Raw genomic sequence first — 24,215 nt, forward strand, 5'->3', positions numbered from 1 at the left:
ATATGCAGTCTGAGACATTACTTCACTCCAGTTTAACCATCCATATTTTAAATACGTATCTGCTGAAAAAGTGTTCATTGATTTCATGAACTGATATATCAGTCAATAGAGGCAAATGTAGGGATTTTTAGAAGCTTAAGATAAGATTGACATCTATAATTCAAATAATTGTAATGTACATATTAAATTAGAGCTACAATCTTTGAAAATATTGAGAGATACACAAATGAATACATGAATAATTAGCTTTTTGAGCCACTCAGAGACGTAACTATGGTGACACATGGGTAGTAAGCGATTCTCCCGCATTCATGGAGATAGTAGGTAACATACCAGGGAAGACACATGGTTCTTATCTCTTGATTGTCCCTCAAGAATACATTCTTCTTATTCTAGAGGTGCACTAAGAAAAATAAATGGAAAGCTTTCTATACATTTTAATAAGCTGTTAGTTATCAAGAAGTTACTTTTAGAATATTTGAGTGATTAACATAGGATTTAATGACACTTAGTTTTTGTTTTCATAGGAAACATTGAGTTCTAACAAGAACACATGATGTGGAACCCACAGTGACTTAAAAACATAGAAATGAGATCGGAGTTTAAATACCGATTTTACCATGTTATATATAAATGTGTAATAGTGAATGAGATCTCATGGAATTAGAAAGTTACCAATGATTAAAATATAAAAGTTGTCACCATCAATCCATAGTTTAGAATCTAATGGTAAAAAGTAATAGAATACGTGTGACAGTAGCTGTTGGTGAAAAGCACACAACCTAAGGTAACATTGTGTAAAACTGACTCTGTTCCAAGGATAGAACACATCAAAAAGAATAATTATAACTGTTAATAAAGGTTTCATGGAAAAAGTTATCAGCTTTGGTAAAAGGATTAAAAGATTTAAAATGGTGTCTGAAAATGTGTATGTGAATTATTTGCAATTTTATTTATAAAATCTGTACATATACTGTGGGAACTAAAATCATACAAAGATGATCGCAAACAACTCTGCATGACAAGAATTGCTAGATATATTATTGTGAAGAATGTATGAGGCACAAGAGTACCTGTCAATTTAATTCTTAGGAGTGAACATTTTGATAACTGTCTCTCGAATCTGTTTAGTCTTTACTCCATAGACAATAGGGTTAAGCAGGGGTGGAACAAGCAGATAAAGGTTGGACAGCAGGATGTGTACATAAGGAGCAACACTGAAGCCAAATCTGTGTATAAAGGATGTAAAAAATGTGAGAATATAGAATTGGAGAAAGACAAAGATGTGGGCTGTGCACGTGTTGAATGCCTTGAATCGTGCTTCGTTTTGTGGCAATTTAAAGACAGCCTGGAAGATAAAGACACAGGACAAGAAGATAAAGATCACGTCAAATCCAAGGACTGAGAAAGCCACAAACAGTCCATATGCTTTATTGACTCTGACATTTTCTGCAGCTAGCTTTACCACAGCCATGTGCTCACAGTAGGAATGAGAGATGACTGTGGTCCAGAAATGCTTCAGGCGCAATTTAATTAGAAGAGGACACATGATGATGATAAGAGATGCCCAAATGGTCACAACCGTGATAATGCTAATGAGCACCTTCTTTGTAAGGATAGCAGAATGCCTCAGGGACTCACAGATGGCCACATAACAGTCAAAGGCCATGGCAAGGAGAATGCCAGACTCCATGCACTGGAAAGTGTGAGTGAAATACATCTGGATTAAACAGGAGTCAAAGTGAATCTCCCTTGAGCGAAGCCAAAAGATCACCAGCATTTTAGGGGTAATGCATAGAGTCAGGCCTAGGTCAATAGCTGCCAACACAGCTAAAAAGACATCCATGGGCTCATGAAGACTACGCTCAGTGCGGATGATGGTGATGAGGAGGCCATTTCCAATAATGGCCAGGATAAAAGAGATGAAGAATGGGATTCCAATCCAGTGTTGCACTGATTCAAGGCCTGGAACTCCTATTAGTGTGAAGATAGATGGCTGGAAGAAAGTGCCGTTGGTAGATGTCATGATGGGGCAATGATGTCAAATCCCTCCAATCTGTCAGTATAATCAGAAAGAACAAAATTTAAAAGCATTCATAATACAGGTTGAACGATCCTGGGAGAATATTTGGAAATAATATAATTTATTGTGTTCCTCTACTGCTAAAGAACTTCAGCCTGATTTAAGGGGGATTTTGTTTTTTATTTTTTTAAGAATTTCTGTACATTAAAGTACATTCTTATTTTAAGTCATTTTTTCTTGTTCTTTAAATAAAGCATATGTACAACAGCACAATAAAATAAACACAAAATTCATTAGTGACACTGCCAAATAATGTATATTCCAATTTTAAATACTTCTTTAATATCTTTATATTTACAAGAGTATTATAAAATACATACTGATTTTTAGCATTTTTTTTCGTTTAGTAAAATGTAAAAATTGCTCAAATATATAAAGATGAATTATAACTAATATTCTGTTAAAATGTAAAATAAAATCTCCAGCCAATGCTCTTTTCTTCTGCAATTCCAGTCTCTCCAAGTACTCATCTTTTCAAATATAAATTATCATTTATTTTGATCTCTCTTTCTTTTTTCTTTCTCAAGTTTGTACATCATCCTTGTGAATGCATTATAGCTTCCAACAACGCTAAAGAGTATAGAGTTCTACGGACAGTTAAAAAAATTAGTCTACAGTTTTGAGATATTTTCTGTGTGTGTGACTTGTATAGTTTAGAGATCAACAGAAATAAATAAAATAAATCAAAATCCATTATATATTTATCCTTACACGTGTACAGCAAAAGAACTACGTGAAAAAATGTATTTAAATGTCAAAACATTTGAGAAGGTGAATAAAAACTAAATATGTCCAAATTATTTTCAACCCCAAATCACTGACTGCTAAGAAATCTTAAGCAGAGCTCAAGGATAATAAAACAGGAAATATAAACATTGTTAAAGGTTCTGTTTTTACTTTTTTTGGCATTAGGATAGATCACAACTGCTTAACAGCTACTTCCAGATTTAATTCACTCGTGATATCCGAAAATCAATTGTGTCTGTCTGAGATTGTTTAAAATTGAAACTCAGACCTCTCCTAGGAAAATTCTTGGTGGGAAAGGGCTGTGGAGTAAGGTTACGTCTCCCTCCTTCACACAAACACATACTTTTGAACAGATTGCCAAGTGACTTGGTTCCCTCATTGTTAGGGGCCATCTCTACTGTGTCATCTGCAAAGTGAAGATGACAACAAAAAGTAGATGATACAACTGCATAGTAACACTGCTTTCACTTTGCTCTGTTTCTCCCAATCCTCACAAGGAAAGATTTTCCATGTCTCTTGCTCATCTCATGTTGCCCCTCATATTGGTGCTCTCCAAGCTTTCTCTTCACTCCCTGGTTTCAGCACAACTCTTAAGTGGGACAGTGTACAGGGAGGACCACAGGTTTGCAAAAGTACTTTTTCTCTTCTTTTAAGCATTTCTTCCAGTCTTTAGAGACATATAGGAAAGGAGCAAAACAAGGAAAAAAGCTATCTGCCTCTTCATCTAAACCATCTTGGGCTCTAGAAAAATTAGAAGTGGCCTACACTTAGGGTACTGGATAAAGGAAAAAAAAAAAAAAGTAGATGCCTGATGTGGATTGACTCTGATCTGTGTGAAAAGTAAAAACACCTCAAGATTTGTTTCTATTTTGTCTGCTGGGGTGATGAACAGGTAAGAGTTAACGATGTTTGTGAATAAATATTTTGAAATAATTTGAAGTCTTCCCTATGCTATATCCCTCTGATGGTATAAAAAAGAGTAATTGGATGTGGTTCAGATATTTCGGATTAGATAAGTAAACTATGCTATGTGCATCTGATGAACATAGCAACTAAAAAAGTATTTTTATATTATGGGCAATTTTTTTAAGTTTACTATATGTCATATGTAGAAGCAGAATAAAATTTGTTTAAAACTACTTAACACGATTTGGTTCATTCATGTGTATCTGGTAATTTTCCATTTTACAGCTGATGTAAATGAACCACAGAGAGGTCAAATAACTTAGATATCATCTGAAAACTAACAAGCAGTGGAGTCAGGTCTAGAGCAAAGATATTTAATCACTACACCATACTGCCTCTGGATGTATAGTAGTCTATCATTAATGAAAAACCCATAATTGCACAAGAAATCTGAAATGAGTTACATTGAATTCTCATTAAATTACACTGAATATTAATGATAGCAATATCTAAGTTGTACAGTTTGGGGATTTTCTTCATTATGTTGAATTAGAATTTATAATAAATGCACTGAGAAGAAAAATACAAATCAAACAAAGAGAAATTTGTTTTTCTATTCTTCAGCGAAATTTTATTTTATTTTATTTATTTTTTATGTGTATATTAGGTGCATTTATTTCTTTTTTTTATTTTTTGTTTATTGCAGTAACATTGGTTTATAACATTGCAGAAATAGAAGTACAATGATGTACACCTGAAATTTTTACAATGTTATAAACCAATCTTCAGAGAAATTTTAGAAGTGGTATTTTCAATAAAACTATCATCAACGAAATATTCATGAAATATAATTCCTCCAACACGGGATTGTGTGTTAGGTGTAAGTAAGCAATAGGAGAACAAATTATCTGACTCTTAATAACTCATATTTAAAATCAACCAATGATGGTGATGGTTCCAATTTTAAAAACAAATTTAGTGGCATGAGCTACAGGAAAAGCAGCCCAGGCTGCATTTGTAGAACAGTAGACTTCATCTCTGACATAAATGAGGAAGAGAATCTGGGAGTCATTGAAGACTATTCCTTAAATAATTTAGCTCAATGAGTTATACATTTATCAAACCAGAAACCAAATATATATCATGCATATTCTGTGTCTGATGTAACCTTCAAGTGCCTAGGAACATGGCCCTGAAAAGAACAGCAGCAACCAAAAATGTTCCCTTCCCCGATAATGTTCATTATGTAGTGGGTCTCACCAGAATGAAATAGTCAGATTGCTTTAAAAAGATATCTAGTAATCTCAACATCTGCCTAATGGTCTCAAGTCACAGTGAAACTATATTCTATAGGGTTATATTTAAAATATCAACCATGACAACTACTAGTTTTATCAGGTGAAAAACACTGCTGTGTCAAGAGCTTTACATGAATCTATGTGAATCATCTCATATAACTGTAAAAATATCTCCAATAAAGAAGATATTATCACCATTAAAATTACCTCTTTATGAGGTTAAAGAGCTTGTTCACGGATCTAGTTATTTAAAAAAGATTTAGCTGACGCCAATATTTATACATTTAAGAAACATGTTATAGTTTTCTCTCAGTGCTCTCTCCCTTATGTTCAAGAAGCTTCAGTTCTTCAAAGCCTACCTTGGCGGTGTCAGAGGAGGAGGGGCATAAACCAGGACAGCTATGTCTGATTGCATCAGCGGGACTATTTCCACTTTGTCTCCTTGTCATCTTCCTTGATGAGCATTACGCACTGTTATCTGCATATTTAGTCTCTCTCATACTAATCATCTGTCTCTCTCTTCCACTATCTTTTCTTTTAGAGACCATCATCTTCTCATAGCATGTTGAATATCTAAATGTTCCTTTTAGTTAGTGCTAAAATACTCACACAAATCTGAACTTCAGAAAAGAAATGCGTTAAGTACTTGTGTTGGGTCACACTGAGAAGTGTGTCTCAGGTCAGCAAGGACTATACTGAGACGGGATTTATAACCTGAGACACTTCCCTTAGGAGTCTGGTGGTGCTCTAGAGACAGAGATGATTTCTATCTCTCCAATGTTTTCTATACCATCTGAGACCTTAATTTTCTCTTCATTTACCAAGTCTCTGATAAATTAAAAAAACAAAAACAACTTAAGGAATGGGAAAATGAGCAAAGAAAAAGCTATTACAGGACAAAACAAAACAAATAAACAATAAGAAAAAAGTGTCTCTCCACCATCAATAAGCACCTTTCCATGAATTCTTGAACTGGTATAGAATAAATGTTTAATACATATTTGCATATGGAATGGTCTAATTTAAATTTTTCAATGACTTCAGATGCCTTCCTGTAAAAAGTCCTAAGCCTAACATTAAATGAGCTTTATTATTAACTAATTCGTATATTCAATAAATAATTATTTGGCAATGGATGAATGTCAAGCACTCTTCTTGTGTGATACAAATAGCAGTGCAGCAAAAAGCTAAGATCTCTGCCTAGATGTCACTTACATTCTCAACTATCACACTAGCCTTTATTCCTAAGGTATATTACAATCATCAAGGAAAATCCACGCATTGTTTTTATTTATTATATTTTTGAACATGAAGACTCTCCCTTACTTCATTATATTGCTTTCACCAAATTAATAATTTCACATCTTTCAAGGCTCTTTCTAAGCCTTCTTCAATAAAACATTCCATATCTCTCTTTACAGTCTTATTCTATGCTGTTTTCATATTTCAATGTAATTTACGTTCATCATTTTAAATTTTTGAATTTTATTTATTTATTTTTTCCCACCAAAGCGCCAGTAGATAGTTGTATGTCATAGCTGCACAACCTTCTAGTTGCTGTATGTGGGACGCGGCCTCAGCATGGCTGGAGAAGCGGTGCGTCAGTGCGCGCCCGGGATCCGAACCCCGGCCGCCAGCAGCGGAGCGCGCGCACTTAACCGCTAAGCCACGGGGCTGGCTCACGTTCATCATTTTATACATAAAATCTCTTTCATTAAAACCTGTTCTGGGGCCAGTCCTGGTGGCCTAGTGGTTAAGTTTGGCATGCTCCAGTTCGCTGGCCAGAGTTTGGTTCCCGGGCACTGACTTACACCACTTGTCAGTGGCCATGCTGTAACAGCGGCTCACATACAAAATAGAGGAAGATTGGCCACAGATATTAGCTCAGGGTGAATCTTCCTCAGCAAAAGAAACAAACAGAAAACCCTACTCTGTGGCAAAACCAGTCCTAGGAAGAAGAAACACAGCCCAGGAAAAGCACACTGCCTCATCAGGAAAACACGGATATTTAAGTCCAATATGATATTTTTCCCTATTTATGGAGGTCTTCCTTATATTCTCATTACCACTGTAAATTTCAGTGAACAATATTTTTATATATTTTGTAAATTTAGCCCATAAGCATTTTGTTATTTAGTTGCTATTTTAAATTAAAATTTTAAATTTAACTTTCAATTATTTATTACTAAAATATATAAATATATCAGGTTTTGTATATGGACCTCATATTCTGCCAACTTGCTAAATTCATTCAGTAGTACCATGAATATTTCTATAGGTCTGTAAGATTATCCACTTAAAGAATTGGAATGAATTTTATATCTTTTACTCACCTTAATTCACTGGCTAGGAAGTACACTACAATGATGAATAAAATAGCTTCCAAGTGGACGTTATTGCTGTGTTCTTGATATTTGAGGAAAGCAATCCCTTTTCAATATTAAGGAAAATGTTGGCTGTAGGTTGTTTTGTTGCCATTGTTGTTGGTGTTTTCCAAAATTGCAAATTAAAAAACCTCCCTTCAGAAACTGAGTTCATCACTTATCAATACGCTAAAATATGTAACTGTAGGGTTTTTATACATGTCTACTATCGAGTTGAGGAAGTGTCTTCTAGTCCTATGTGCTTACCATTTTTTAACATGTTTTTATGTTGAATTTTGTCAAATGCTATTTCTACATCTATTAATAAGAGTTTATGACATTCTTCCTTTATTCTGTTGATAAGGTTAATTATAATGAGCAATTTTTTAATATTAAATCATTTCTATTCTCTTGGCATAAATTCTTCTTGTCTTGGTATATAGTACATTTTATATGTTGTTAGATTCAATTTGCTAATATTTAAGGATTTCCACATTTATATTCAAGGTGATTGTTAATTTATCATTTTATTTACGTGTAATGTCTTCTGGTTTTATTATTATGGTAATCCTGAACTAATAAATTGATTTAAGTTGTGTTCCCTCCCTCTTACCTTAAAATGTAGCAGAAATCCTCATTAAAGTGAATGGGGGAAAATCAGCTAATTAAGTAAACTTGGAAATGAGTAGAGTCTGTGAGACTACACATAAGCACTGTGCAGTAATGGAGAGATTTTTTCCCATGAGGTTATAGGCTAACAATCCCAATACAGCTACATATGTGTATACTGTTATTGAAAAATTATATGAATGGATGCCATATGTTGTGGGCCAGATTTCTCTGGAAGTTTGTTGGAGTGGGTGTTTGCAAATAAACATGAGAGGATACTATAGTAATTCACGTGGTAATGGATTAGAGTTAGAGACATTAAGGTGTTTAGCTTTAGATAGATGATAGATATATAGATGATATTTATAGATATGTGTACGTACACACAGGTTAGCACACACACACACATTTCCTTGATCTGACAGCTGAGAGGCTCTTAAAACACTGACACTCCAGTAGCAAAGCACACCCAGTACCTAGAACTTTGTTTCTAATACCATTAACTAATTAAAGGAATCAGTGATCCTTGGAGAAATATCACATTCTAAGATTGAGGCAGGTGATATACAAAATAAGTCTGTAACATCTTGTGGTGCCAGAAAGTAAGGAAGCAAACCCCCATCACAGAAAAATAAGAATACACAGTTATGGAGGTGTGCCAAAGGGACACAGATGCCAACTGAAAGATGTCCTGATGGACAAAGCTGGACAATTTGACAAAATTAAGTAGTATTGTATTAAAACCTACAAAAGAAATATTTACGAGTCTTTACTGATATAAGTAAATGATTGAATATACAAATTAAAGGAGGAAATAGACAAGTCTCTTATGAAAAAAATTCCAAAGAATTTATGAGGATACTCCATCCTCGAGGAGGTGGAGCATAACTTCTCCCTCCCTGGTTAATTTGTGGGCTGCACATTGTAACTCACTTCCAAAGAGTAAACTTGGAAATGAGGGAGGAAGAGAATCCTGACAAACACAGCCTCAGCCAGGTGATGAAGTTCAACATCAACAGTGATGAAGTTCATCATCAACAGCGATGAGCCATGTTGGTAGTGTGTCCCCTTGAAGTGTTTTTTTTTTTAATAATTTTATTTTTTATTTATTTATTTTTCCCCCAAAGCCCCAGTAGATAGTTGTATGGCATAGTTGCACATCCTTCTAGTTGCTGTACGTGGGATGCGGCCTCAGCATGACTGGACAAGTGGTGCGTCAGTGCACGCCCGGGATCCGAACCCGGGCCGCCAGCAGCGGAGCTCGCGCACTTAACCGCTAAGCCACGGGGCCGGCCCGAAGTGTTTTGATATATATGGTATTTCACCTCACTGATCTTCCTCCCCAAATAACATAACTCTGGTTTAATCATGGGGAAAATAAAAGACTAATCACAATTGAGGAACATTTTACAAAAACCTGACACATACTCCTAAAAACTATCAAGTTATCAAAACAAAGAAAAGTCTGAGGAAATGTCATAGCCAAGAAAACCCTAAAGAGACATAACTAGTAGATGTAATTTGGTACCATGGATGGGATCTCATAAGAGAAAAAGAACATTAAGAAAAACTAAGGGAATCTGAATAATGTATAAACTTTAGTTAATAATAGTGTATCAATATTGCTTCATTAATAGTAACAAATGACCACAGTTATATAAAACATTAATGATAGGGGAAACTATGTACGGGTTATGTGTGAACTCTCTGTATTATATTTGCATTTTTCTGTAATCTACAAGAACTTTAAAATTAAAAAAGTGTATTTAAAACTTAAAAAGGTATACAGAAAATCAGTTAGAAATTTCTTAAAGATGTAGGAAAAAGAAATAGGAAACGTTATGAGATATCAAGAATTTTGATATACTGTTGAAATTGTGAAAGAAAACAATTGACAATGAAACAAACAAAAAAGATCAATACACTTAATAGAGATTGTAGAAACATACAGAATTATTTGTCACATGACGGTGTTGACTGCAGATTCCAGTGTTACTCCCAATCCATAGATTCCATTAGTTTCCTGACGAGGCTCTTCTCCTGCAACCAAAAGCCTGAAGTTTTGAGGGAAGTTAAATTTATGTGATGGAGGAGGGGAAAAGATTATTAAAAAGTCCAGTTTACTGGTTTATATGAATAACTAAGCCAAGAAACACTCCACAGCATTTGTTCAGTAATAATGCTGACGCTCTGTAGTGATTTGCTTGACTCACATATTTTGTTCTTTATTGGCAATAAATCTAGGTGAGGAAAGTGATGTCATTTATTGACTCTCCTATAACTCCAAGAGTGAATTCTAAGAGACATCTCCATGGCAACTCCAATCAGTATGAGCTTCCATTGAATATCCTATCCTGGGAATTTAGTGTTAGCTAAGTAGTTCGGATTATTATCAACAGTTACAAATTTATTACTATATATCAGGAGTTGTTTTAAGTGCTATACAAGTATCAGCTTTTTTAATCTTCACAACAATGCTTTGCACTAGGTATTATTCTGCGCATTACAGAGGAGGATATGGAGACACAAAGTATAAATATGTCGCATAATTCATATGTCCATTAAGTAGGGGAGATGGGATTCAAAACCATGTAGTCTGCCTCAAAGTCCATCTATTTAGCCAGTTTCCTGTATCTCTCATTTCTTTCCCTAGACCTCTGTCTTTGTCCCGGTAAATTAAACACTGTCTTATCTTACTGTTAAAAGGAAGCAGAAAGAATAGGAATTTGTGTTCAAACCCCTTGTGCTTGTCTGATTATATTATCTCAACCATCTAAGTTCTTCTAATGAATACTTAACTCTGTGAAATGATGGATACTAGTTGAGCTTCAATTTTCTCATGATAGTATTTAGGATTGAATTGTGATTAGGGCTGGTGTGAGAGAGAGGATGTAGGTAAGTTTTGGAGAAACTGACCAGATATGAGCAAGAAAAACAACATAGTAATAATATAAATAATAATAAAAAGCCAGAATAAGTTGCCAAATCCTTATACAAAATCATCTGAACTTGTACATGAGCCCCATGAGAGGGACTCTAGAACTAGAGGGATGTTGAAGCAAAAAAGGGGGAGATAAGCCCTCCTCATAGACTCTCCTGCCTAGAGATAAGTGAATTCATCACACATCATCCCAAACTTGGGAATCAGCAACCAGAATCAGGACACTTATCTTTTACTATGAATAATGTTATGCTTCATATTTACGAAGAATCAATCTCAGTGCTTCTGGACACCTCTTTTCTCCAAAGGGCACCAATGTTTGTATAAATTTCCCAATTCAGTCAGAGTGGGTGAAAACGGAAATATTCTGGGGCAGGTGAACTAGATCATCCAAAAACCTTTGTTGGTAAGTCTGGCCTTAGGACTAGAAAGGATCCACTAAGACAGGACCATTTTACTGTGGCCATTTCAATGAGATTTAGGTTGAAGAGATAAAATAGATGACAGGAACGTAGAAAAAAAGCAAAGCTAAATGAATATGGAAGCTATCAGTGAGCCAAGAGTGTAACAAGATAATAATTTACATAAACTCAGGTGTGTACACCAACAAAGACTTCATTAAATCTTACCCTTAAATATTTGTATAAGTGATGTGTATACATGTGCACATATGCAAATACCGTTTTAACTTTCTTTCTGTGTTATCTGTCTTTCTCTAAGACTTTATTTGTCATTCAACTCACTTTTTCCTTTGCCTATTTTGGTTGTGTCTTAACCTTCAATCTTGTCTCCTTTGCCTTCTCTTAGCTGTCACCATTCCGTATTTATGTTACAGAACTTTACCTAACTGTATATATCCCTCTGTCCTCCATTCAGCCCTCCAACTAAATATTTCACAACTCACGCCTTCATTTAACATGGTGGTAAAAAAATACCAGATAAAGAATCCTTACATTTCCAAAGCTACTGTAAATTTTTTTTAAAAAAGCTTGACTCATCATTTACAAAACTATTTCCAACGTTTCCCAAACATTCCTAGATCCATATATACCCATGATCTTTAGGCAATAGTCTATCTAAATTTTATTTCTATGAACTACTTTAATTTTTTTCCTAATTGGGAGTTAATATAAATACTGCAATAACAGAGTAACAACAATAATTAGAAAAACTCAAATAATTTAGCATTCTGTTATTAGAATTTCCTGATTTCTGTTGGCCTCCTAATATATTATCAGTATTTATTCATAATTCCTTAATTAAACTTGCAAGATATGTATTATTACTTCAGTATTATTTGTGGAGAATATGTTTTTTTTACAAAAATTGACTATTTCTTTAATAGAATACAATATTGCCAGACAGCTTGAAAGAATTATCATTTGAACAAAATTATTTTAGTTTCAAATCCTAAACTCGATCCATTATCACATTTCACAAAGTCAGTTGGGCTACTGGGGCCCAAGGTACTGTCACAGAAAGCCCTTTGTATATTTCTGCCTCCCAATGATTGTCCTTGGGAGTCTACTACCACAATCAATCACCTTCTCTTCTGTGAAGATTTGTCATTTTTCCTCCTTGCCAAAATGATCAGAATCTAGTCAACTGAAAAGCCTTTGATCATCTAACTTGCTATTCTTCCTATAAATAAGGTCAACAAAATAAAATATTCCTTCCCAAATCAGCTGGTAGTTTTGCACAATAAGAGGGAAATTCATGGAAGTCTTCTGCATGAGAGTTGGAGAATAAATAGGGCTCCAAGAATCTCTGAACTGCTAGAGTCTATCAAAGACAGAAAACGTCTGGCCTGGGTCAACTAGATTCATGTTTAGCTCATCCTTTTCCCTCTAACATGATAGCACAAGCACAGGAATGGCCTGAGAAAAACTTTAGTAGCTAATTATTATTATATTTACCACATATCAATCATTCTAATTTGACACACTTTTTTTGAGATCTGCTAATTAGTACTTTTAAAAAAAATAATCAATTAACTGATCAATTAATTTAGTTCTTGGGAGATATAAATGTAGAAAAGCAAACGTTTTCTCACAAGTAGCTCCAGTTGAGGGAAGAGATAAAGCACTACAGACCTGAGAGTGTCACAGTACAGGGTAGAATCAGTGCCCATATTCTGTTTTGAGGGTACAAAGAAGGGAAAAGGGCATATAAAGTCAGGATTATTAGATATTGAATTACACATTGTTTTATTAAATTTACTCATATTTTATCATTCCAATTCATATTATATTGGCTTATGTATATTATTTTATTCCTCAGCAGTGTGAAAATCTCAAAATCTGAAATAAATTGGGTCAGATTAAATTGGAGAGCTTTATAGACATCTTGAGGCACTCTCCCATACCTAATGGTTCAGATTCTCCAGGGTCAGGACATAGAATCCGTACCTTTATCTAATACTCCGTGGGTATTATGCAAGGTCAGGGTTAGAAACCACTGCCTTGAATCCCTCTTTCAGTATGTATTTTTGGAATCGTATGGAGAGCTGTAGTTAATTTTCTAACTACGTTAATTCATGACAGCTTTGAAAAGCAGTTCAATTGTTGCACATATAACTCCCTGGCAGACTGCAGCCAAACATGAGGTGCTCAGTACATTGTGAAGTCTCTTCTTTCAATTTCTAAACACAGTGCTATGTAAATATTTGCCAGAAAATATGAAAAAAAGGTTAATGTTATGCATTAATGGAATATAACAGGTATTGTTGAAGAGTGGTCAGAAATGGGCAAAAGACCTGAACAGACATTTCTCCAAAGAAGATATACAGATGGCCAACAGACACATGAAAAGATGTTCAAAATCACTATCAGGGAAATGCAAATCAAAACTACAATGAGATATCACCTCACGCCCGTCAGAATGGCTATAATTAACAAGATAGGTTTGGTATTTTTAAGAGGGTTTTGTGCAAATTCTACCTCCATAGACTATAGCAATTGACTATGAGATGGTTTTTGCCAGGGACAGAAAAGCAATCACACATCCTTGGATGAATCATATTTGTCCTAACATAGTATCTTTTTTATTTATTGGTTGATTCAATTTGCTAACAATTTTGACACATATATTTATGAGGGATATTGGTCTATATTTCTCTTCTTATGAGAGCTTTGTCAGATTTTAGAACCAGGGTGATAGTGGCCACATAAAATTAGTCGGAAATAATTCTTTCCGCTTCAATTTTCTGGAAGAGTTCATGTAGAATTGATATTATTTCTTACTTAAAAGTTTGGTAAAATTCATCAGTTAAGCCAGCTGAATCTGGGGTTTACTTACGGGAAGGTGTTTAGTGATTCTGATTGTTTAATAGATATTACCTATTCAAGTAATCTATTTCCTCTCAGTGAGTTTGGTAGTTTGTGTCTTTCAAAGATTTTATTTTTTCATTTCATCTAGGTTATTGTATTTATTGGCATAAAGCTGTTCATAATAGTCTTTTATTTCCTTTTAATATCCGTACTCTGTATAGGTATGTCACCTCGCACATTCTGGGTATTGGTAATTTGTGTCTTCTTTTGCTTATCAGTCTATCAAGAGATTTATTAATTTCATTTAATTATTTTTAAAAAAGTTTTTGGCTTCACTGATTTTCACTTTATTTCCGTGTTTTCTTTCATTGATTGATATTCTTTCATTATTCACTCTAGTCTTCCTATTTGTAGGTTTCATTTGCTCTTCTTCTAGAATCTTAAAGTAGAAGCTGAGGTCAATGGTTTAAAATGTTTCATACTTTTTACTATAGGCAGCTAATGCTGTACACTTCCCTCTAGGTACTAGTTAAGTTGTATTTCAAAATATTCAGATGATGTGTTTCAATTGTCGTTCAATTGAAAATATTTTCAAATACATTGCAATCTGTCCCTAGATTTCTCCCTTGACTCACGTTATTTAGAAATATATTATTCAGTTTTCAATTATTTGAGGATTTCCAGCTATCTTTCTATTATTGATTTATGATTTAATTCAATTTTATTTACAGAAATTGTGTATGATTTGAATCATATTAATGTTATTGATACATGTCTTATACCTCAGAATATGTTTTATTCTGGAAACGTTATCTGAGCACTTGAAAAGAATTAGTATTTGACTCTTCTCGGGTGAAGTGTTTTATTAATGTCAATTATATCAAAGTGTTTGATAGTGTTATTGACCTCATTTATAGTCTTACTGATTTTTTTCTGCTTATTATATCAATTATTGAGAGAGTATTTTAATTCTACAAATATAATTATTGATTTGTCTATATCTCATTGCAGTTCCATCAGTTTTTCTGCATGTATTTTGAAAAGATGATAAGAGGTGCATAAATGTTTATGATTGTGAGCTCTTCAGGAAAAATTGACCCCTTTGCAATTATGAAATGGCACTCTTTACACTTGATAAGAGCTTTTGTTTGGAAATCTATTTTGGTATTAATATGGTCACTTTCTTTTCATTAGTGTTAGTATGCTATATTATTCCCTATCATTTTATTTTAACATATTTGTTTCTTTATATTTAAAGTTGTTTTCTAACAGGGACTGCTAATAGCTACAGTATCAAAGAAGTGTGTTTTTGCCATAGGGGTAAATATATTGCTAGGTGGAATAAGATTGATAGCCTACAAATAATCCATGTGTCTACACTCGATTTATTTTCAACAAGGATGCCAAATCAATTCAAGAAAGAAAAAATAGTCTCTGCAACAAATGGGGCTGGGAACACTGGATGTCCAAAGGCATAAGAATGAAGTTAGACGCCTTCTTCACACCATATACAAAAGTTAATCTAAATAGATCAACAACCTAAATATAAGAGCCAAAACAATAATACAGAAGAAAATATAGGAGTAGCTTTTCACGACCTCAGATTAGACAATAGATTCTTAGATATAACACCAAAAACATGAGCAGCCAAAGAAAACATAAATAAATTGGACATCTTCAAAAAAACACCCACTTTGGTGCATCAAAGTACATTATGAAGAATAAAAAGATGCCTGCAGATGGGAGAAAATATTTGAGATCCATATATTTGACAAGCATTTATTATTCAGTATGCATAAACAGCTACATCTCGACAGCAAAGAGACAAACAACCCAGTTAAAAACAGACAGAGGGCTTAAATAGACATTTCTCAAAGAAGATATGCAAATAGCTAATAAGCATACAAAAAGATGCTAAATGTCACTAATCATTGGGAAAATTTAAATCACAACCAGAATGAAATACCATTTCACACCTACCAGGATGGCTATAAACAAATAAACAAAACAACAAGCGTTAGTGAGGATGTGGATAAATTGGAATCCTCATGCACTGCTGGTGGGAATGTAACATAATGAAGTTAATGGGTAAAACTATTTAGAATTTCCTCAAAAAGTTAAACATAAATTTGGCATATGACCCAGCAATTCTTCTCTTAGGTGTATACCAAAGCAATGGAAAAGAGAGATTCAAACAGATATTCATATGTCAATGATTATTTCAGCATTATACACAATAGCCAAAATATGGAAACAATCCAAGTGTTCATCAATAAATGAATGGATAAACGAATAGTATAAATATTGTTTATATGGTATAAACATTGAATGGATTAGTATTTAGCCATAAAAAGAATGAATTAATGATACTTGCTACAACATGGATGAACTTTGAAAACATTAAGCTTAGTGAAATAAGCCAGACACAAAAGAACAAAAGTTGCATGATTCCACTTCTGTGAAATATCTAGAATAAGCAAATCATTGAGACACAAAATAGATTAGAGGTCCAATGGATTGAAGTAAGGAAGGACTGGGGAGTTACTTTTTCAAGAGTAGGTAGTTTCTGTTTGGGGTGATGGAAAAGTTTTCAAAATAGCGATGATGGTTGCACAACATTGTGAATGTAATTCAACCAATTGAATTTTGCACTTACTAATGGTTAAAATGATATATTTTATGTTACATATATTTCACCACAAAAGAATTTTTTAAAAATTAAGAACTTGAATCAAAAAATGTATTTCTATACACTAACAATGAATGACCCAAAAATAAAATTAAGAAAACAATTCCAGGGCCGGCCCCATGGCTTAGCGGTTAAGTGCGCGCGCTCCGCTGCTGGCGGCCCGGGTTTGGATCCCGGGCGCGGACGGATGCACCGCTTCTCTGGCCATGTTGCGGCCGCGTCCCACATACAGCAACTAGAAGGATGTGCAGCTATGACATACAACTATCTACTGGGGCTTTGGAGGTAAAAAATAAATAAATAAAATCTTAAAAAAAAAAGAAAGAAAACAATTCCATTTACAATAGGATTAGAGAAATAAAATATTTAGGTGTAAATTTAACAAAAAGCTTCAAATATCTTACATTAAAAATTTCAAAATAACATTTAGATATATTAGAAATATCTAAATAAGTGTCAAACATCTGTGAAAATAGGTCAAAATTAATACTTTTAAGACAGTAGTATTTTCCAAATTAATCTACACATTCAATACCATTCCTACCAAAATTCCAATGTTGAGGTTTGCAAAAATATGCAAGCTGATCTTAAAATTCATAATTAAAATCAAAGGGCACAGAATAGCCAAACAATCTGAAAAAAAGAACAAAGTAGGAGTCACACTTTGCGATTTCAAAATTTACTACAACAGTGTGGTATTGGCATGAGGACAGACATATAGATCAATGGAAGATACTTGAGAGTGAAAGGATGTGAAAGAAACTAAATGAGGAAAGAATAATCTTTTCAACAAGTAGTGGTAAGTCAACCAGATATCTACATGCAACGAATAAAGTTAAACCCCTAATTCTCACCGTCGTCAAAAAAACAAAAGAACAAACAAAAAACTCAAAATGGATCATAGACCTAAATGTAGGAGATATAATTGCAAAACTCACAGAAAAAACAACAACAACAACATAGGAGTAAATCCTCATGACGTTGTATTAGCCAATGATTTCTTAGATGTGACACAGAAAGGATAAGCAATGATAGAACAAACAAAATGGATTATATCAAAATTTAAACTTTTGGGGCAGCAAAAAAGGAGAAAATAGAGTGTTATTTTCTGATAAATAAATTCAACATAAATTCAAGACAACCAGTGGAATCACTATAAATTTATTATAATCCACACTATCCCCAAATGCTATAGTGCATTAACAGTTTCCTGATCATAATATTAAAGCTTTAAGACATACCCAAGGATCAGTGTCAAACAAAATTGAATTCTCTCAACCTTTTGTTCCCTGTCTGACTACAGGATGGAGAAAATGAAGGAATGGGTAGAAAGAAATTCACTTCTCCTTTTGGGGATAAATAAAATAAATAACCTATAATGTCTTCTGACTAAATACTACACCCCTATTCATCTCTTTGCAAAAATAAAATAAATCAACATTAAGTGGTATCTACTAGATACTGTGTTATTTACATTGCAGGCATTATCCCATTTAATCTTTAAGGGAGTTTTGGGGTAGGTAATTATACTAACACAGATAAAAAAATGAAGCTAAAAATACTCATTTAAGTTTCCCAAAGCTATTCTACTATTAACTCAAGGAACTGGAATTTGCACCCAAGTGTAATTACACAGTTTGTAATCTTTACATTAACCCCTAGGAGATGTGTACTCCATAGGGTTTTGAAAACAAAATATTTTTGCCCATTCGCTTCACAGTTGTATCAATCCCCTTATGACATTACAATGAACTATTAATCTAAAGGGACTTCATTTCATTGCACTGTCAGTTCTCAATTGTTGGTCATTTCTGTAATCTTTTTTTAAAAACTAGATTTCAAAGAAATACACAAATTCTCAGACTTAGAGATCATGACGCATTTCTCTGCCCCCAATCCATCATCTTGCTTCCCTGTGTCTCTACTCCACTCCCTCTCACCTTTTTAATTCCTCCCGCTCTACAACTCTCTCTCCTCCCCACCTTCTTTTTCACTCATTGCAACACTCTTTCTGAAATCCACATGCATGTACATATACACCCCCAAACATGTCTGTACACACACAAACAGCATTTTTTATCTGCAAGTTGGAGTGTACACACACGTGTATCTCTATGTATGTGTACATACAAATATACATATATACACACACAATGTTGGAAGAACTTATGAAATGGAATATGTGTTTCTGTCATGTAAATTCTCCCAACATGAGCGATTTCAAGTTACCAATGATTTAGCAACCAGATTCAAAATTCCTTAATATTGAGAAAATTTAGCAATAGGCTCTCAAGAGCCTTTATAATGAGGCTTCAGCACACTCTTGCACTATTTTCACTCCCTAAGTTAATAGGCTGATGCCTATGTGCTTTGCTCTATAAGAAACACTGACTACTGACACCTTTTCTCTTACACAGTTAGGGCGACGGCCATATAATCAGTATGCATAAAATATGACCACATAAAAATGTTTCTTCATTGAGGAAGATAAAATTAGATTGAAATATCTCAAATGTAATTAGACTTTATCCTCCATAAATACTCCACTCTTTTTCTTTGAAATGGCTTATTTTGCTCAAGTCAATAACTTAGTCATTTGTTCAACAAATATTTAATAAGAAATATTACTCAGTATATCGTGCCAGTTACCGTGGTACACACAAGGATGTATATGATGATTTCAGGATTTTGCTCCCTAGTGGATGAGGCATATCAGCACTAAAGTATATGATGTTCCAAATGAAAATAATGAGTGCTGTGAGTGCATAAGAGAAAGGAGGAAGGGGGAGAAAGAGGAGGGGTGATCAGGAAAGAGGACACTGTCAAGTTGTATGGAAGGATAAATTGGTTTCTGTAGGCATAGAATAATTGAGGACATTCTAGGAAAATAAAAAGAAAATATTATAAGCACTTTTGATTTGACTTATATCAGTGCATTTGTCATGTAACAAGACTCTCTACAATGTGGCAGATGTGCAACAGTAATTTTCTCCTGATAGTCCTGTTACCTCTTGTGCCATTATGATTATTTCATTATTTCAAATCCTCACTTGTTCATTGAGTTAACATTCTCTTTATTTCTTCTTATTCTTATCTTTTGATTCATCCATTATAGGTTTTTTTTTTTTGGTTTTATTTCTTGTCTCAAAGTTCTACAGAAAAGCTATCAAGTGTAAAAATCTTAAGAACACAATTTGATGTGTCTGACTTTTTTGCTCTACAATATTTCTGTTAGATTAATCCATTTTGAATGAAGGGAGGTTCAGTAGTTTGTTTTTTTGTGTTTGTTTGCTTGTTATTGTTTCCTCATGTGTTGTTTTATTTCTTCATTGATAATATTTTCTTTAATTAATAAACTCAATTTATATATTCTACTATTGTTGAGTATTTGACTTTAATTTTTTTAGTATTCTGAATAAAATAATTATGAATATTTTTGTGTATGTATATGGTGAATATAATCACTTATTTCTTTTAGATAATTACCTAGGAGTAATTGCTGGTCCATAGGGAATATTTAGAATTAATAGACATTTCCAGTTTCCACAGTGGTCAGTAGATGATCCCAATCTTTATGAATACTTAGAATTAGCAATCAATTTCAGCCATACTGGATGAGTTATAGGGTGTCACATTGTAGTGTCAATTAGCATTTCCCTTTGAGTACTAGGGATGAAAATTTTTCCTTTCACTCCTTGGATATTCTCTTCCTTTAAAGATCCTAGTTAATTTTTGTTCTTATTTTCTATTGATTTTTTGTCATTTCTTTGCAGATTCATAGCAATTTCAATATGCTTAACCCGTTACTATTGTAAGTGCTTTAACTAATATGTATAATGGAAATATTTTCTATCAGTCAGTGATCTTCCTACTGGACAACCATCTCATTGGAAACTTTAGTAAGTGGTATTCTTGCACTATTCTATGATTAAGTAATATAATTTTACTTTTATTTTTTATTCACTACATTGAAAAACATATTTTGATTTGTGATTTTGCAACATTAAGATAACACATTTCCTTTCTTTGGCTTCCATATACTACATGTTATTTTATTTTTATGTTAAATTAATTTTTATTAACGTGCATTTAAAGCCAGTAAGACTCGCACTGCATGGAAAATAAATGAGAGACTTTGTCTTATTTGATAGCCATGATCTATTAACAAATTATTGATGAGTGCTAAGATGTGGATGTGGGAAGGGGAGACACACATATTGGTAATTAATGTCCTCAATCTGCATTGTTATAACATCTACTAAAATCAAGATGCAAAATTCACTTAATAAGAGATTCTGTTCACTTCATATGAATGTGTTCTGATAGTATTAGATTTACATCTCTGCCTTCCTGTTGACAACATGCATGTTTGTGGGGAGGTGGAGTGGAGGATGATGTCTGCCTCTATGTCAGTCCCTCTATCCCAGGGGCAGATAATGGGATCTGAGGCTCTGAGGTGTTATCCTGGTTTATACAGGAGATTTGAATTTGCTTTGTTTTCAGATCCCCAAAGGATCCCAAATATGAGTATTTATTCCCTTCAGTAGATTCAGTAGAGCTCTCTAGCCCTAGTCTTGCTGGATGTGAGTTTCCTATTAAATGTGTGATGGAGATGGATAGTGATCAGAGACTCTTCTCTAAGAGTTAAGGAACAGGCTACAGCTCAATTTATTAAGCTAATATGTTCTATCTCACTACTCTAGAAAGATTTTCTGACTGAAAGAGGTCTTTACTGGATCATGGTGAGACAACTTAAATTTTTAAATGAAGCAATTACAGAGGGAACTTAAAGTTGTATAAATGATCTCCACTCTCAGTGATAATTGTGTATAGGGCATGGTCTTTCATAATAATAATTGAAAATAACCTCATCAGAGGCCCAGAGTTAGGTGCAGGTTTATAAAGTTGATTCCAAAGAACGCATCAGAGAAGTAAGAAGTCTGGAGATGGAAGTTACACACAGTCTTGCATGATTTATAGGCAGGAGAATCTCTATTTTATAATGTCATTAATAAAATAGTTCTTAAAATTTGGACTTTTATCTTTCACTTTTCTCAGGAGTCCATAAAGCTAAGACTGCCCTTCCTTCCTTTCTTCCTTTATGCTTCCTTCTCTCTTTCCTTCTTTTCTTCTTCTTTTGTCTCTTTTCTTTCCCTTCTTCCTTGTCTTCCTACACTCCTCTGTCCCTTTGTTATTTTTTGTATAGCCCTGTCTTATCTCTTCTTGATTTTCTAAATGAACAAAGGAAAAGAGGAAAGAAAAGAAGGAAAAAAGAATGAAGGAAGGAAGGAAGGAAAGGAAAAAGAGAGAGAGAGAATAAGAGACAGAGAGAGAGAAGAAGAAAGAGAGAAAGAAAGATCAAAATTTCAGGGTGGTAAAGCAGAAGTCTGGATTTCTTTCTCTTCATTGTTGTTGGAAACATGTTTTTACGTCTCTCAAATCTTCTCCTTTCAACAAATCTTTTCAGTGTTCCCCAATATCTCTCCCCCGACACACACACACATATAAGGAAGGGTAGAATTGTTGGATATCCTGGGAATTTGGCAACTAGTAGATACTTTGAAGATTCTTTATTAATTTAATTGCCATAAGAACACTATTAACAAAGAGATGCATTTCTCTCCTAGAGGTTATTTCCAGCTATAGTGTTTCCCATCTTTGTGTAACAATTTTCATATCTGAGGTATAGTAGAATGTGTCGGTCCATCTTTGTGCAACTCTTTTTATATCTGAGATACAGTACAGTGTGTCTGTGGGGGTATATAAGTAAACATGGAGGAATGAGTTAATGAACATAGCTCTTCATTTTGTATCTGAGATTCTAAATATGTGTCATTGTGAAAAGTGATACTAAGTAAACCAGTATAAAAAAATGGTGCTGAATTTTCTGTTATTCTACATGTCTACGTACACTATGTCCTTATATGTATTGTCATGTTCTGTGTGCAGGTATCTGTAGCTGTGGTTCTGTGATTTTATGTTGATGTGTTTAAGTAAGGTCTACTTTGTCTTCAAAGAAGACTGAGACCTCAATATTAAACATAAGCCCCTTAATGTTTTTGAAATTCATTCTAGGTTTTGTACGGGGTTTCAGTAAATGAGTACAAGATATTACTGTCCAAAACTTCAGAGGGAGATCTATCATAAAGTTACTGTTTCTTCCACTTGGAGAGTGCTCAGTCTGTGTCTACATCAGACTTTGAATTCAGGTTATAGTGTGAGCTTTTCGAATGAGTATAATACAGATAAAAATTAAACCTATCGGAGAAGCTATGAACTATGCATTTATCGCTCTTAATTTTCCTTCTAGAGGTGGTCAACTACTTCTCTTCTTGTCAATGGCAAGATGTTCCACACCAACACTACAACTTTCCACCCAGACACCTTTTTTCTTACAGGTATTCCAGGCCTTGAGGATTCCCATGGCTGGATCTCCTTGCCTTTTTGCACCATTTACTTAACGGATCTGCTGGGCAATGCTACCATTTTGTTGATCATCTGGTCTGACCATACCCTGCGAGATCCCATGTTCTACTTTCCAGCCATCTTATCAGCCATAGATCTGGCCCTCTCCACATCCTCAGTTCCCCGAATGCTGGGTATCTTCTGGTTTCATGCACATGAAATTGGATTTGGAGCCTGTGTGGCCCAGATGTTTCTCATACACACCTTCACAGGAATGGAATCTGCTGTTCTGCTGGCAATGGCTTTTGATCGATATGTAGCCATCTGTGCACCTCTCCACTACACAACCATCCTGACACCCCGAGTGCTAGCGGGCATTGGTGTGGGTATTATAATGCGCCCAATCTTGCTCATGTTGCCCATCATCTACCTAACACATCGTCTGCCTTTCTGTGAAGCTCGAATTATTGCACACTCCTACTGCGAGCACATGGGCATTGCCAAATTGGCCTGTGCCAGCATTAGAATTAATACCATTTATGGGCTTTTTGTAGCTTCTTTTCTTATTTTAGATGTGGCACTGGTTGCAATCTCTTATGCCTATATCCTCCATGCGGTTTTCCACCTCCCATCTCGAGATGCTCGTCACAAAGCCCTGAGCACATGTGGGTCACATGTTGGGGTCATGTGTGTTTTCTATACACCCTCCTTATTCTCCTTCCTTACGCACCGATTTGGCAAAAAAATTCCCGGTTATGTCCACATCCTTGTTGCCAATCTCTATGTGGTCATCCCACCTGCCCTCAACCCTATGATCTATGGTGTGAGGACACAGCAGATTCGCGAGCGTGTGATCCATGCTTTCACCTCAAAGTAGAGTCTCTTGTTTCCTCAGATCTTGAGAG

The 24,215-nt window shown here is 34.4% G+C and overlaps 2 protein-coding genes across 2 annotated transcripts; one reads left to right on the top strand and one right to left on the bottom strand.

Moving 5' to 3' along the window:
• Positions 1–1,081: 1,081 nt before the first annotated feature.
• On the bottom strand, positions 1,082–2,026 carry LOC131408001 (olfactory receptor 52A5-like). Its single transcript, XM_058544577.1, has one exon. It carries the CDS (start codon positions 2,024–2,026, stop codon positions 1,082–1,084), a length of 945 nt encoding a protein of 314 aa, XP_058400560.1.
• Positions 2,027–23,245: 21,219 nt separating this feature from the next.
• LOC131408002 (olfactory receptor 52J3-like) lies at positions 23,246–24,215 on the top strand. The gene has a single exon (XM_058544578.1). It carries the CDS (start codon positions 23,252–23,254, stop codon positions 24,185–24,187), a length of 936 nt encoding a protein of 311 aa, XP_058400561.1. The 5' UTR covers positions 23,246–23,251; the 3' UTR covers positions 24,188–24,215.

This window comes from Diceros bicornis, chromosome 7 (assembly GCF_020826845.1).
Source record: "Diceros bicornis minor isolate mBicDic1 chromosome 7, mDicBic1.mat.cur, whole genome shotgun sequence".
In the NCBI taxonomy this organism is placed as follows: domain Eukaryota; kingdom Metazoa; phylum Chordata; class Mammalia; order Perissodactyla; family Rhinocerotidae; genus Diceros; species Diceros bicornis.